The 14,967-nt window shown below is 39.9% G+C and overlaps 1 protein-coding gene across 1 annotated transcript; it reads left to right on the top strand.

The window, feature by feature from the left end:
• Window positions 1–1,699: 1,699 nt before the first annotated feature.
• Window positions 1,700–11,865, top strand: PRPF38B (pre-mRNA processing factor 38B). The gene is made up of 6 exons (XM_027096223.1): window positions 1,700–2,679; window positions 5,520–5,588; window positions 5,872–6,023; window positions 6,105–6,165; window positions 8,204–8,427; window positions 8,675–11,865. The coding sequence occupies exons 1-6, from the start codon at window positions 2,401–2,403 to the stop codon at window positions 9,525–9,527; spliced, it is 1,638 nt and encodes a 545-aa protein (XP_026952024.1). The 5' UTR covers window positions 1,700–2,400; the 3' UTR covers window positions 9,528–11,865.
• The last annotated feature ends 3,102 nt before the right edge of the window (window positions 11,866–14,967 follow it).

Below are 14,967 nucleotides of genomic sequence, written 5' to 3' on the forward strand. Positions count from 1 at the left end.
GCTACTCTGTTGCGGTGCACAGGCTTCTCACTGCAGTGGCTTCTCTTGTGAAGCAGGGGCTCTAGGAGTGCGGGCTTCAGTAGTTGTGGCTCACGGGCTCAGTAGTTGTGGCACGCAGGCTCAGTAGTTGTGGCATGCAGGCTCTAGAGCACAGGCTCAGTAGTTGTGGTGCACGGGCTTAGTTGCTCTGCGGCATGTGGGATCTTCCTGGACCAGGGCTCAAACCCGTGTCCCCTGCACTGGCAGGAGGATTCCTAACCCCTGCGCCACCAGGGAAGACCCTTCACTGTATTTTTAACTTAGTAATTCATTAGAGGCTGGATCATCTATTTTCCTTGGGAAGTAAGTTAGTATAAACTAATGTATAGAACAACAAGAAATTACTAGGAAGTTAAAAACCACTTCTGAAAGCTTTAGTTCTCCAATGTAAAATAAAGGAACTAAACAGGATGATCACTTATGTACTGCCCAGCTATAAATATTAATCACTCCAATCATTCATTTATTTCTCATTTATTTTTCCTTGCATTGTCATACCACTGTCTCCCGGTTTACCTCCTACCTCTCTGCTTGTCTTTTCTCTCCTGCTGGTTCATCAGGTGTGGATCTTCCCTAAGGTTTCTGTCTTATCCCTTTCCCCTCCTCTGTGTATAAGCCACAAATTAAGATCTCCACCTTCAAACTTCCTACTTCAACAGTTCCTAGGCAAGAATAAATGATTAAACGTGCCACGATGGGGCTTCCCTGGTGGCGCAGTGGTTGAGAGTCTGCCTGCCGTTGCAGGGGAGACGGGTTCGTGCCCCGGTCCGGGAAGATCCCACATGCCGCGGTGCGGCTAGGCCCGTGAGCCATGGCCGCTGAGCCTGCGGGTCTGGAGCCTGTGCTCCGCAACGGGAGAGGCCACAACAGTGAGAGGCCCGCATACCGCAAAAAAAAAGTGCCACGATGAGCAATCAAATAGGATGGAGAATGAAAAACGTCATTGGATTTTGGCAATTAGGATAACACTGAGTGAGCATCCAAGGTTTTGAGTAGGGAGTGCTGCACTTTTGGAACGATGACTCTGGCAACACTCTGTGAAGAATGAATTGGAGCCAGAGAATGTTATGAATATTAGCATCTTAAAGTGACTTTGGGGTCATAGATGTAACCCTTGGGTTTAAATGTCATTAAATTCCTAATGTTTCATCTTGGCATTCCAGGCACTTAGGGGGCCCAATTCCTCTCTAGTCATTACTCTCCCATAAGCATATTTCCTGGCTCCTGTCAACCAGACTGTTTACCCTCTAACAAGCTTGATCTTCCCTTCTTCTATATATACTCAGGCTGCTTTCTGTCAATAAAACTGCCCATACCTGCAGAAACTTCAGTGCCTTTTGTAGCCTTCTCTTAGCTCCCAAACACCATGAATCTCCTCTAGGTTAACAGTAGCTTTTGAGAGATGAGACCAATTCTGACTCATTCTCGCACCCACCACCTTCTTCCACCTCTTCTATCCCCATTCACTCATAGTGCATCCGCAGAATGGAAGTACTCGAGTAGGAAGGAAAGAAGTCATGTAACAATGGCGCTACAGGTACAGTAGCTCTTTTAATGCTAAAATGGTTTTTTAACAGCCAAGCAAGACGCTATCCCCCTAATGTTGAATAAATTTAGGCTCAAATAATAAGATCTCCAGTCGGACCCTACAGCCTAGCGGAGGACAGAAGGACTTTGCATTGCAATCACATGAAGGTGTGAGGTCCTATCATCCCTTACAGAGAATACGAAAACTGTGAACTCAGGAGACTCGGTTACTCCACAGGAGTCAAGAGTCACGAATTTGCAAACACACAGCCATGCGAACGCCTTCCTGCTCGGCTTCCGACAGGAGAAACCGGGGCCGCAATCCAAACATTAAAACATACAAATTGGACCTAAAACCCAACCCCGGCCCCCAAATTCCGAGCACAAACATCCTAATAGATAGGCAGCTGAGGCCAGCGCCGCGACCACAGCGTGCACAGAACGCGCGGAACTAGGAAGAGGAATCGCCAGCCCACCTGGGCGTCTCTGATTGGCCGCCGGCTAAGCTTGGAACTCTGGGGCGTGTGCCGTCACATCCGCCGGGACCGCCATCTTGTTCCCAGGGGCAGTTGGCGGAAGAGATCGCGCTCCCAGGCCGCCGGCTAGCTTTCTGCTTGGATTTCTCGCGGCCCGCGATTCGGCCTCTGCTCTCGACTCGGGGTCCATTCGTCGGTGTCCCGGTTGCCCTCCCTCACCCGGCTGGGGCACAGCGAGGAGGCCCCATCTTCCGACGGCGTTCCATGGAGTAGGGTCCCGGACCGTTGTCCCGAAGAGCGAGATTGAGCTTCGCCCCCTCCCCCTCCCTTCTCCCTCCCTCCTTCCTTCCGCCGCAACATGGCTAACAACAGCCCCGCGCTGACAGGCAACTCGCAGCCGCAACACCAGGCGGCCGCAGCCGCGGCCCAGCAGCAGCAGCAGCAGTGCGGCGGCGGTGGCGCCACCAAGCCAGCAGTCTCGGGCAAGCAGGGCAATGTGCTGCCGCTGTGGGGCAACGAAAAGACTATGAATCTCAACCCCATGATCTTGACCAATATCCTGTCGTCGCCTTACTTCAAAGTGCAGCTCTACGAGCTCAAAACCTACCACGAGGTGGTGGACGAGATCTACTTTAAGGTACGAAGCGTCTGGACCTGGGAGGTGGGGACTAAGTTCCGAGGAGGGGGTACGGAGGAAACGGGCGGAGGCGGCCCCCGAGGTCTGATCATTTGTAGGTGGGGGAGGGTTGGGCGGAGGGGGAAGCTGTGGCCAGTAGTCCGCCAGGGAGGGGTCAAACTGGGGCCGCCCTCTCATTTCCTTTTCAGATTTTTAGGGCCGGGAGAGCCCGCCGCCATTGATCTCTCCTCCCCCAGTCTCCAGCCCGCCCCTGGGGGGGGAGTTGGACGGGAGGAGTGGGGGAGAGGAGAAACGAATAACTGAAGTCTCTCCAGTTTACAGCTTTAAATTTATTTATTTTGACGTGGATCTACTCGGCGCCAACTTGTTGGTGCTTCTCCCGCTCACCCCGGGCCAGGGCGTGTATTGACTTCAGTGTTGGCCTCGTGTTGTTGGTATTCACTATCCGATCCAGACAGGGAAGTGGTCAGTGTGTTTGTCGGGTGGGGTGGGAGGGTTGAGGGTGGAGAGGTACAAGTGGAAAAAGATGTACCGAAGGCCTGGAAATTTTCGCAGCAGGAAGTCAGGAGTAAGTGGTCTCAGTCACCTGTGCATTGGGCTTATTTAGAATTATCTGGGCCCTGGGCTTCTGCGGCAGGGTCGGTGCTGGCTTGGCTGTGCTGGGGAGCTCACCTGGCGCCTCCTCACTGCACTCTTGTCTCAGTTCTTGTTTCGTTAGCAGGATTGACTCAGTCTTGCAGCGAGGCTCGGAGCAGCCCAGGGTCGCAGGTAGAGGTATGCATTATTAATCATGCTCAATCGCCATAAATGCATTTCCCTGGTTAAATGAACGGCTAATTAGATTTTTTTTTTTTTTTTTTTTTTTTTTGGCCACTGGTTTTGGTCTTTTCTTCACGAATTCGGTAGGTTTTCTCCACTTACTTGCAAATTATGTAGTTTTAAAAATATATTCCAGGCCTCCTAAGGTAAATTTATATTTTAAAGGATATTAATAAGTCTTAACAATCTTTAAATACTTAAACTAGGACATCTGATATAATGCAATCCATTTTGCCTGTATTGACTCTTAAAAACACTTGACAGACCACATAAAGTATTTTCCGTGACCTGAATATATCTGTAGAGGTGTTAAGGAAATTTTCTTTATTTGCTTTTAGGTTTTGTTTTGGCCACCTTTTCCCCAATTAAGGCCTACTAAGGGATTTTGAGATATTAGTTAGTTTTGATAGAAGAACTCATTTTGAAAATACAGTTCAACTTTGGGTATATAAAGTAAACTGAAATTTTGGTGTTCTCTTACAAGAGTATTGTAAGTAATTGTTATACTGTGAACTAGTTTTTTTAAAAGATAAGGCCTTTTTCAGAATGGATACAATATGGCGAATATTTAACCCTTAGCTTTATTTATGTAGTAAACTTCAATCAGTTGAAAATAGGGTTCCTGCTCCTTCTGTGGCAGGTTCTGTTTAATAACATAGGCAGGTGTTAATGCGATAGAGGAAAAGCTTGTTTTCAAATTTCACATACTGTGTTTTGAAACACTTAAGATTATACTACAAATTACTTAGATTTAGTTATAAAACTAAAGACTCGGGTTTTGTTGTCCATATCAAATGATCATTGAAATGCGTAGGCTTCCAATTTTGTAACTCGATTTTGTATGGCATCCACCCCTTTGGTTAGCCTTTAAGGAATTGAAACATCTTTTTTACAGCAAGCTGGGGGAAGAAGATGAAACAGTAAAGCAGTGCAGTAATCCACTGAACAAAATAGTGTAGTGCTTACATTTAAATACATGCTTTTCTGCCTGAAGCCACTGAAAAAGACTATGGCGTGTAATCATGGGTGGGTGGAAATGAGGTTTTAGAAATACGTAATGAACGAACAGGATTTCATTTTTGTTTCAAGTTGAGAAACAAATATGGATCTTATCTCTCTAAAATACCTTTGTCATATCTGTTGTAGAGCTAATATTCTTTCTTTGCTGTTTTTAGGTGAAGTATGTGGTTTTTATAGGGTGCCCCACCTTAGCAAAGACCTGTATTTTTGAGTATACTCAACGTAACAAGTCACGGTTTCTCAGTTTTTGATACAGTTTATATTCTGGGAAAAAATTGAATTAGTTCCTATAATTAGGCTGAAAATAAAGTATACAGTAACAAGAATGACATATGTGTAGGTATGGCCTTTGTAACTTCATCTTCAGTCAGGAATGAACATAATGCCTGATTGTGGTTTTAAAAAAAATGTGTGAGTAAAGTTCCATGATTTTGCATCAGAAGTAATTTCTGTTACTGTTTTAGCATGCTTTTTTCAAGTTTCTTCCTTATTTTATAATGTGGAATTTTAAATCACCATAAAATTGAAATATTAAGCTTATTTGAAAGGCTTTTTGGAATAAATACTTAAACTTTGTTAATACTTTTTGCTTTAAGTTGGAGCATTAAATCCATTTTAAAATGAGAATTTTTTTAAGCAATTCATAATAAAATACAAAATTGATCATTAATTTTTTTCTTTTACAAGTGTATGAGACTAGACATTTCCTGTCTCCACATGTATCTGCTCTCTACAGAGCTACTTTAATGGGGTTTCTGCTGTAAACCTGTTGAGGTTTTGTTAAACCCTAGTAGCTTTATTGATGCTATTTAAATAAGCAGTTTTCAAAGATGGTTTACGTACTTAATGTGTGTAAACAAAATGTGTACATCATGTCAAAATACCCAACTTCCAGACTTTTAGAAGAGCTGCTCTATTATGGATTGGGGTTTACTCGAATCATACTGTTTAAAAAAATTCGAAGTATGAATGTTTGTTGTGTTTCTCTTTTCTATTTTCAGGTCACACATGTTGAACCATGGGAGAAAGGAAGCAGGAAAACAGCTGGCCAAACAGGGATGTGCGGAGGGGTAAGTAGAAGTACGTGCATTTTTCAGTTTTTCTGTGTCTGATAACTAAGTTTATGTTCAGAAAACTGGAAGTCTTTCAGTTTCATACCAAATTACAATTAGTTTGTGTTTTTTAAAAATCTAAATTCAAGTGTTCCGTGGGGTTAGAAAAACATTTTTTATGCTCTGTTTTCAGTTCTGGATTATATCTTGTTACTAATACCTAACAGGATTAATCAATTAATTGGTCCTAAGTATCTTTGTTAATTATTTTACAACTCTTTCTTAATTCCTTTCCTTAAAGGTTCGAGGTGTTGGGACAGGAGGAATTGTTTCTACAGCTTTTTGCCTGTTATACAAATTATTTACTCTGAAGTTAACTCGCAAGCAAGTGATGGGTCTTATAACACACACAGACTCTCCATATATTAGAGCCCTTGGATTTATGTATATAAGGTGAAGCCTGCATTTCTCTACATTTTCAATAAATATCTCATTGTAATTGACCTAAGCCTAATCACTCTTTCATAATTCTAGGTACACACAGCCCCCTACAGATCTATGGGATTGGTTTGAATCCTTCCTTGATGATGAAGAGGTATGTCAACAAGGGTAATAGTTTTCTTCTGATTACTCTCATTTTTTAATAATCTTTTATATATTGGTGGTTTAACATCTTCCAGAATTTTCTGTGCTTAAATTTATTTCACTCACATACTTTTGGAATTAATGTCCTATTATTAAGATTGGGGTGGATTTTATATGTCTTAGGTTAAACTTCTTAAGTTTGATTCTCACATTTCAAAATTGTTTATATGTATTTTGGTAACTATTAAAAATTTTCTCTTCCTAATTGTGTTCTGTGTGTTGTACTGATCTTGACTTGTACAGTTGATAGTGAGTTTTTAAAATTGGCCATGCTCAAGATTGAGATGGTAAGACATGCACATAGAAATATTAATTACTGGGTTTTTTTCTGGAACTTTTCAGTTCTTTATCCTGTAACTTCTTCCAAACATTAATACTCCCACTTGCATAGGAATGCAGAATTGAGCTGGGTGGAACTTAAATAGGCCGAAAGTTTAGATGATTTGTTTGAGGTGATCAAAATATTTCAATTCCAGCTTTCTAACTCCTTTATACTATACATTTTTATAAAGTTAGAAGGAAACCTTCTCATTAATAGTTTAGAATTTTTTTAAATTATGAAACTAGCTTGCCATTCAAGCTTAATAAGGTTGAGCTTGTTACATATGTTCAGAAAGTTACGTTAGAAAACATTACTGTGTCAGATTTAAACCATACATGTATTAAAGTCCAAGATCTCAAAAGGATCTTAACAATGAGCACTGTTTTCCATATATCAATCCCCACCACTACTTTATGTTTTAAGGTTCATAAAGTAAACTGAGTGGTGTTTTAGTCGACCTGTTTAAAACGTTTATCCAAAGAATTGGTTGAATTAAAGGATAGTTCTAATGGAAATCTTTCTAGTGTGTTTTTATTATTACATGCGTAGCTAAAAAAATCTCACTCGTGTAGACATGGAGAATTTTTCTCTGCATTTTTTTGGCCTATTTACGAGCTGTTTAATATCTCAGAAGAGGCCAAAAGTGTGTTAGGTGATAAATCACAATCTATAAAGTTTTTTCTTTTTAGGTGAGATTTTGCAGGCTGAGGCACTTTTCCCTTCTATATTTAAAAAGCATGTCCCGCTTCATAATTGGTATTAGGCTTGTTTCTGAATGCTTCTGTTTAATCTGTTTTTTATTGTGTTTACAAACCTGAGGCTCTCTGTTTAAGCTAACTTATTGTTTTCTTCCTTAGATATCTGCAGCGATTATATTTGGATATACTGTATATCTGAACACTTAAATGTGTGTGAGTGCAAGCAGTTTTACCTTTAGCTCTTGTTTTCCTGTTTAGATAACAAATCTCACTTTCCTTGTGTGCTTGCACTATAGGTTTGGGACTGACAATAGCTGACTAACATGTCCTGAGCTGTGAGAGGGCATAGCAAGAAGGCCTTCATGCGGTAATGACCCTTTTCAGAGACAATGGTCATCATGGATTATGCGTTTCCAATTATTTGTTCATTTATTTATTTTCTACATAACTCTAAATTAGAAACCTCACTGCTTCATGGCAGTTGGTTTGCTATTGCTTCCAGTTTTATTAGGGCTTCATTTTATATTAGAGCTGTTAAAAGATAATCTTTAGACAGGAATTGTTTGAAGCAGTTCATATGTAGCTAGGTTACACTGCTAGGAATGATGTGTGCAAACGTGTCCACAGAAATAAAGTATATACTTAGTAGGTATGTGGAATGTAAATTGTTGATTGTTCCAAATAGTTTAGTAATGTAGGGGGGTGTTTCATATTCTTGTTAACTGAGTGAAGTCACTTCTCTTTCTGTCCATGAGGCTGCAGGGTTTGTTCTCACCTGCATGCACACACTAAGCCCAGATATTTCTCTGTATCATTCATTACCAGATTAGAAAGGTACACAAATTGAAATTTTTCTGTTAGAATTTTTTTGTATTTGAGATTCCAAAGATGGTTATATTTTTATAGTATTCTTGTGTTTTTTGAGATAATTTTTTTTGACGGCCAGGGTATCTTTTGTGTTTCTGTAGGACCTAGATGTGAAGGCTGGTGGAGGCTGCGTAATGACCATTGGAGAAATGCTACGGTCTTTTCTCACAAAACTGGAGTGGTTTTCCACTTTGTTTCCAAGAATTCCGGTTCCAGTTCAGAAGAATATCGATCAACAGATTAAAACCCGACCAAGAAAAATCAAGAAAGATGGAAAGGAAAGCGCTGAGGAAATAGACAGACATGTTGAACGCAGGCGTTCAAGGTGATGTGACTCTTGGGTTACACTTATTTTTAAAATATGCTTTACACAAAGGTTCTATTTGTCACCTTTTCCCCACTTTCTGCCCTTCAGGGCATTTTCCACAAAATTATGCATCTGTAAATGAGAACAGGCAAATATTTTGCTTTAATTATTCTTGACATGTAACACTGATGGAAGTTAAATTTTTATGGTATGTTTTATTCATTCAAGTTTTTTTCTCCCCCTCCCCCACTTTCCTAAATATTAGGTCTCCAAGGAGATCACTGAGTCCACGGAGGTCCCCAAGAAGATCCAGAAGTAGAAGCCATCATCGGGAGGGCCATGGGTCTTCTAGTTTTGACCGAGAATTAGAAAGAGAGAAAGAACGCCAGCGACTAGAGCGTGAAGCCAAAGAAAGGGAAAAAGAAAGGCGAAGATCCCGAAGTATTGATCGGGGGCTAGAACGCAGGCATAGCAGGAGTAGGGAAAGACATAGAAGCCGTAGTCGAAGTCGTGATAGGAAAGGGGATAGAAGGGACAGGGATCGGGAAAGAGAGAAAGAAAATGAGAGAGGTAGAAGACGAGATCGTGACTATGATAAGGAAAGAGGTAATGACCGAGAAAAGGAGAGGTCAAGAGAACGGTCCAAGGAACGGAGAAGTAGGGGTGAGGTAGAAGAAAAGAAATATAAAGAAGACAAAGATGATAGGCGGCATAGAGATGACAAAAAAGATTCCAAGAAAGAGAAAAAACATAGTAGAAGTAGAAGCAGAGAAAGAAAACATAGAAGTAGGAGTAGAAGTAGAAATGCAGGGAAACGAAGTAGAAGTAGGAGCAAAGAGAAATCAAGTAAACATAAAAATGAAAGTAAAGAAAAATCAAATAAACGGAGTAGAAGCGGCAGTCAAGGAAGAACTGACAGTGTTGAAAAATCAAGAAAACGGGAACATAGCCCCAGCAAAGAAAAATCTAGGAAGCGTAGCAGAAGCAAAGAACGTTCCCACAAACGAGATCACAGTGATAGCAAGGACCAGTCTGACAAACATGATCGCCGAAGGAGCCAAAGCATAGAACCAGAGAGCCAAGAAAAACAACATAAAAACAAAGAGGAGACTGTGTGAAAATTTTTTGTAAAAGTGGATCACATTGAATCCTATAAATGTTGGGCTAAATCTGCTTTTTTTTTTTTTCCTCCCAAGTTGAGATTGTGCAGTAGTTACACACTCTTCAAGCTCCCTGTAGGCTGCATTTTCATTTCCTCTTTTGTGTAGGGAAGTGCCTTTGTAATCCCATTTATTGCATTGATGTTTTCACCCAACTGTTGAGTTTGATACATGATGCACAGATTGTTCTTGCATTTTATTGTTTGTTTTTGAGATGTACAGTCTGTACATATGTCCTGAAAATGTTTTAATTCCGTTGGCATGGTTGCCATGTTGGTTAAATTTGTATAAGGCAATAAAATGCCACTAATTCTATTTTTGTTTTGTAGGTGTGGGATTATGGTTTGTGTACTGAAGTTAGCATGACTGTGCTTTTCGTAATAGAATGCTAAAAACTATGAAAATGGATCTTGGATGTCTATCATAGGAGAATTTCATGCTTTCAGTGTACATGAAGGCAGCAGTTGTAGGATTAACATTCTTGTCCACTGTATATTATCTTGGAAGGCTCTTGTTAATATGTTAAACCTAATATTCTCCACAATTAACTTTAGAGAGAATTTAGGAGAAGTTAGTTTCTGATGCAGAGGTTTCAATTAGGCTGTGATTTGATCAAAAGTCCTTTTAGCATTCTACCTCAAAGGGACACTATTAGTATGCCTAAAATTTATTCACTTAGTTTTCCTTTTTTATTTGAAAAAATACATGACATGTAATCTTTTTCTTGAATTTTTCAGAGTTTAAAGTACTATATAAAAGGAGAAATTAATGTCTAAAGCCTAGCATTCTTGCAGCAACCCTATACTAACGTGAAATTGGGAGAGGGTGGGGCAGATGAGTAGAGAAATAGATGTAAGCCTCAAGCTTCCAAAGCATTTTTATAAATGGAAAATACTTAAATTATGAAACAGCTTGATATAGTGTCCTTTTTTTAAATTCAAAACTTTTTTTTATTGATAATGAAGATTGCTGTTTGAGTTTTTAAACTTAATCTAGAACAGAGAAGTATTAAAAGTAATGCTATGCTGCATTATTTAAGATAATCAGCAAATTATTTGATAGATTGTTCTTATGACTTGTATTCTGATTACAGAGAAGGATCATGAGTGTGGAATAAATACTGGATTAAATCCTTTATCCTGGGTGTCGGCTTTTCCCCATTTGTTAACATTTATAAGGTATTTTTACTGTGGAAATAGAATGTAAGTAGAGTCACACTTTGTGTAGAGGGATATCTTAGCGCCCAGATGACAAGTGAATTTTAAATGTGTAGATAGAATTGGATGTATGTGATAGCCAGTAATCCTTACTACTACAGTTCTTAATGGCAGTTCCCTTTGTCCTTGGGTGTTATGTGTGTCACTAGGTTGTTCCTTGGATTGGATGATTACTTAGTTTCACATCAGAGGTCCTTATTGAGGGACTTTGCACTTGGATTACATATTAGAATAATTTAAAATTTGGACTTGAAGGAACTTTTAAAAGATAACTCATCCATTTCTTTTTAGAACAGAGAAATAGAGGTCCAAAGTGATTTGTTCAGTCATTGCTAGGACTAAAAGTGAGTCTTCCTCACAGTGTATACCATATTAACATTTTTTTTTTATCTCACTGTTCATATTGGCCAACTGATGGGCACCCAGAAGCCACCTTGCAAAAAGTGTTAAATGGGACAAAGGAGTACATTTGGAAAAGTCCTTCATATGTGGGCTTAACATTTGTACCTACCTAACTCCAGAAAAATTTCATTAAATGAAGGAATTCTTCTATGAAAATGCTATGTTTTTTCTTTTAAGAGTAGAATATTCAGTCATCTAAACTGCGCATCAAGTGAATTAACACTACACATGTAGAAATTAGAAACTGTTGCTGAGTGATGAAAGCCAATAGATTTATCTTTGAAAATTTTAGCATACCTAAATGGATGGTGCTACTCCTTTGAATATAGTTCTACCTGAAATATAATTAATTGAGTGGTGTGTTTTGGTAAAAAGTGGAAACTATTTTAAATAGAAGCGAAAATATCACACAGCATTTCCTATGATTTTTTTTTTAAAGTTTGCTTTTGAGGAGTATTTTGGTATATAGAACATGTAAATAATACTACTTAATGCCGGATATATGCATGACTTAATTTGGAGAGTAGCTTTCTAAAAGACTGCAAAAACGAGTGGCTCTGAAAGGTGTCTCAGGATTGTTTCTTGCAATCTGAGAAAACTTAAAAAGCTTTTGATAGTTTAATATAACTAGCAACCTTCATCCAGTTTTCTCAACTATTAAAATGATTTCACCTTTCCATGTATCAGTATGTTTCATCTGTGTTCTAATGTTCAATTTGCAATTAAATCCTATACATGAGCTAGTATATTATCAGTCTTGAGATTTAAATACAAAATTTGCGTTTTAATACTCCCCTATTTATAATCTATTAGTTGGATTTAGTGCTTCTAAGGTAGTGGTTCTTAACCTGAGTTATAGGCCCCTATTTAGGAATCTAATGAAAGCTACAGATTTTTCAATCTGTGTTAGGTATTTTGTAGTTAGGAATAAACAGCAAATTTGGGACCTGAGAGTGTCCCAAAGGCAATAGCTGCTGGGGTGTTTTTTACTTAAAAGACAAAGTGGGAGGGAAAAAAAGCTAATGGCATTCACTTAATTCCCTTCCCCCTGAAAGTTATTCTTTATGAATAGAAGTAGTTTTTGATTTGAACAGTCGGAAATGAGGCCCAGACACTGGCAGTTTATAAGTTTTTCAGCTGATTTCTAGTGTGCAGCCTCGATATACACTGACTAGTTGGTCAGTTCTCACTGATTATATTGTTCAGCTGGTGGACTTTAAGTTGGTTCTGGTCCTGATCTGATTCTATCATCTTGTTAATGTTGGATTCAGCCTTGAATGGCTAACCCAATGACAGCATATAAGGTAGAGCTGAAATTATAGGGAAGGAACACTTCCTGATAGTCTCTGAAATTCATCGTATCCTGTGAGATCTTGAACCCTGCAAGTAGTTCTGAAGTGGCATTTTTCACTTTAGGATCATTGCCCATCAACATTTGTCAACTGTAGGAAACATGACAGCATGAATACAATCAACTGGAAATCTTCACCATTGTAGCTGACTTGAAATCATTATTCTGTTTCTCAGAGCATTGATAGTTGAATTTCTGTTACATAATCATGATCCATAATGTATTGCACAGGTAAAATGTATTCAGGTTTGGGGGGTGGTGTCTTTTCAGCCTACTGGAAAAATGAGTTATACTTGTTCAAGATAAACAGCTGACCTTTTTTGCATTTCATGTAACATATAAGCCATGACGTTTTATTACAAGAATCAGGAAAAGTAGGGAATTCCCTGGCAATCCAGCGGTTAGGACTCCTTGCTCTCACTGCCGAAGGCCTGGGGTCAATCCCTGGTCGGGGAACTAAAATCCCACAAGCCGCGTGGTGCGGCCGAAAAAAAAAAGAATACGGAAAATCCTCATGTAAGCTTCCCTAATCTGCAAGCACCTAAAGTCCGCAAATCTGTAAAGCTTGTTTTCCTTTGTCAGTACTTTTTCTAGCCATTCTGAAGCCGAATTATTTCTCTATTGAGTCAGTGGATTTAGCCACCACCCACAAATAAATTCCTAACATTTTGAATAAACTAAGTGAAAACAAAAAATGACAGTGCTTGCCGGCAAGAGAAGTACTCTTGCCCTCTCTCCTTCCCTCCTATTTAGAAATTCTGAAATCACCAGTGTCCTTGATATTCAATAGTACCAAAAGAGGAAATTTCTTAGATGCTGGACTCATCTAAGCCAATCCAAGTACTGATCCAGTGAACATTTCTTCCGGAATGAAGTGCTCTGTCTCTGACCCCTGTTCTGGGAAATTGCATTATACTGAGCCTTGTGTAAGGACCACCACTGATTTGTAGATGTGCTGGTTATCTATTTCTTGGCTCCTAAGTCCACCCTTCATTGCTCTGCTTTGTGATACAGGAGCTAAGCCCTTTAAATATTTCTCTTTTGCTTGCTGGCAAGTTTTGTTAAGCTTGTCAGAAGATGCTGAAGGGATGCTGCAGAAGAAAGGAGCTTCTCTTCCTGGTTCTTGTGTGTTTTCTTTTCGGTGTGTTTTCTTTTTTCTTGCTTTTGCAGTGTGTGGGGGCCAGTGGCATGTAGGACACCCAGTGGCACCTCAAAAGAGGGTGTTTCCCAGCAGGTCCATTGGTCCCCCCGCCGGCTTCCCAGCATGTCTTGGTGCACCAGCTGGCAACTTCCCAATAAGTCTCGGCACACCCAGTGGGGTGCCTTCCTAACTAGTTTTGTTGACAACGCCCTCCTCTCCAGCCCTGGGCTTCAGTGGGTCGCAGCCGCACCCTCTCCAACAAAATCTGAATCTCAGCCTTGCAGTGGAAACTTCAAAATTTGCTCCTTCGTTGGGTCCTCTGCCTCAGTCCTAGAGGTAGTGGCTGCTCCTATAGCCGCTATTTCTGAATTCTTAAGAGCTTTCTTTACCCTTAGTAATTAATCCCCTGTTGCTTGTTAGTAATTCTTTATATAAAATTTTCCTTGTTCAAATTACTGTGTGTTTTCTGTATCCCCCCTGACTGATACCGTGGATTAAGATACCAGTCATAAGGGAGCCACTTCATTAGTTTGGTTGATAACCCCTGATGTAGTCCAGTATAAAGGACTCAACCCAGTAAATTTGTTGAGAATTATGTAAATGAATCAGACTGGCCCCTTCTAGAATTTTGACTGAGAGCTAAAAATTGTCCAATCCTTAGAAGAATGAACAAGACTTGTATAGCTGTGATGTGAAGAGGCTCATGTGAAAGAGATACCACGATAAATAACTACCCTGAAGCTGCCTCGCTTCTTGCTGGCTTTCTAGTGTTTTTTGTTTTCCAGTATGGTCAGTGGGTATTCTTGCAATTCCTCTGTTTCCCATAAGATAGCCTGAGTTTCTCTTCCTTGGAACCATGAGCCTAACTCTAGTTTGTTCTATTGTAACCACCAGGGATCCCTGATCAGTGAAGGTCTTCCTGTCAATTTCCTTGACATTTAATTCTTATCTGTCTGCACTCGGCACCAGTAAGAAAATGTCATCTACTTGATTGGACTTGGCAAGGAAGTCAAAAAAGAAGTCCTAGGTCCTTTTCCTTGGTAGAAGAAGTCCTTTTCCTTGGTAGAAATGGTCTCCCCAAAAGCAAAAGGGGGAGGTACAGGTATAGTGGAAGGATGGAGTATGAATGAGGACAACCGTAAATCTCATAGTGTCCAGTCTTTTCCTGGACAATCAAGTCTACTCTGTATTCCTTCTGTATCACTAAACAATTCTTTTTATTTCCCCTACAATGGGTATTTCAAAGCTTCACTAGTTTCTTAAGTCCCCTACTCCACCTCCATACTC

Source organism: Aethalodelphis obliquidens, unplaced genomic scaffold (genome assembly GCF_003676395.1).
Source record: "Aethalodelphis obliquidens isolate GAN/ISIS:26980383/991018 unplaced genomic scaffold, ASM367639v1 scaffold100, whole genome shotgun sequence".
NCBI lineage: Eukaryota > Metazoa > Chordata > Mammalia > Artiodactyla > Delphinidae > Aethalodelphis > Aethalodelphis obliquidens.

Bases quoted from the DNA above. Each gene is read 5' to 3' on its own strand.
- PRPF38B (XM_027096223.1), top strand. From the start codon at position 2,401: ATGGCTAACAACAGCCCCGCGCTGACAGGCAACTCGCAGCCGCAACAC. The intron at 6,166-8,203 runs GTATGTCAACAA...GTGTTTCTGTAG, and splicing joins CCTTCCTTGATGATGAAGAG to GACCTAGATGTGAAGGCTGG. The intron at 8,428-8,674 runs GTGATGTGACTC...CCTAAATATTAG, and splicing joins GTTGAACGCAGGCGTTCAAG to GTCTCCAAGGAGATCACTGA.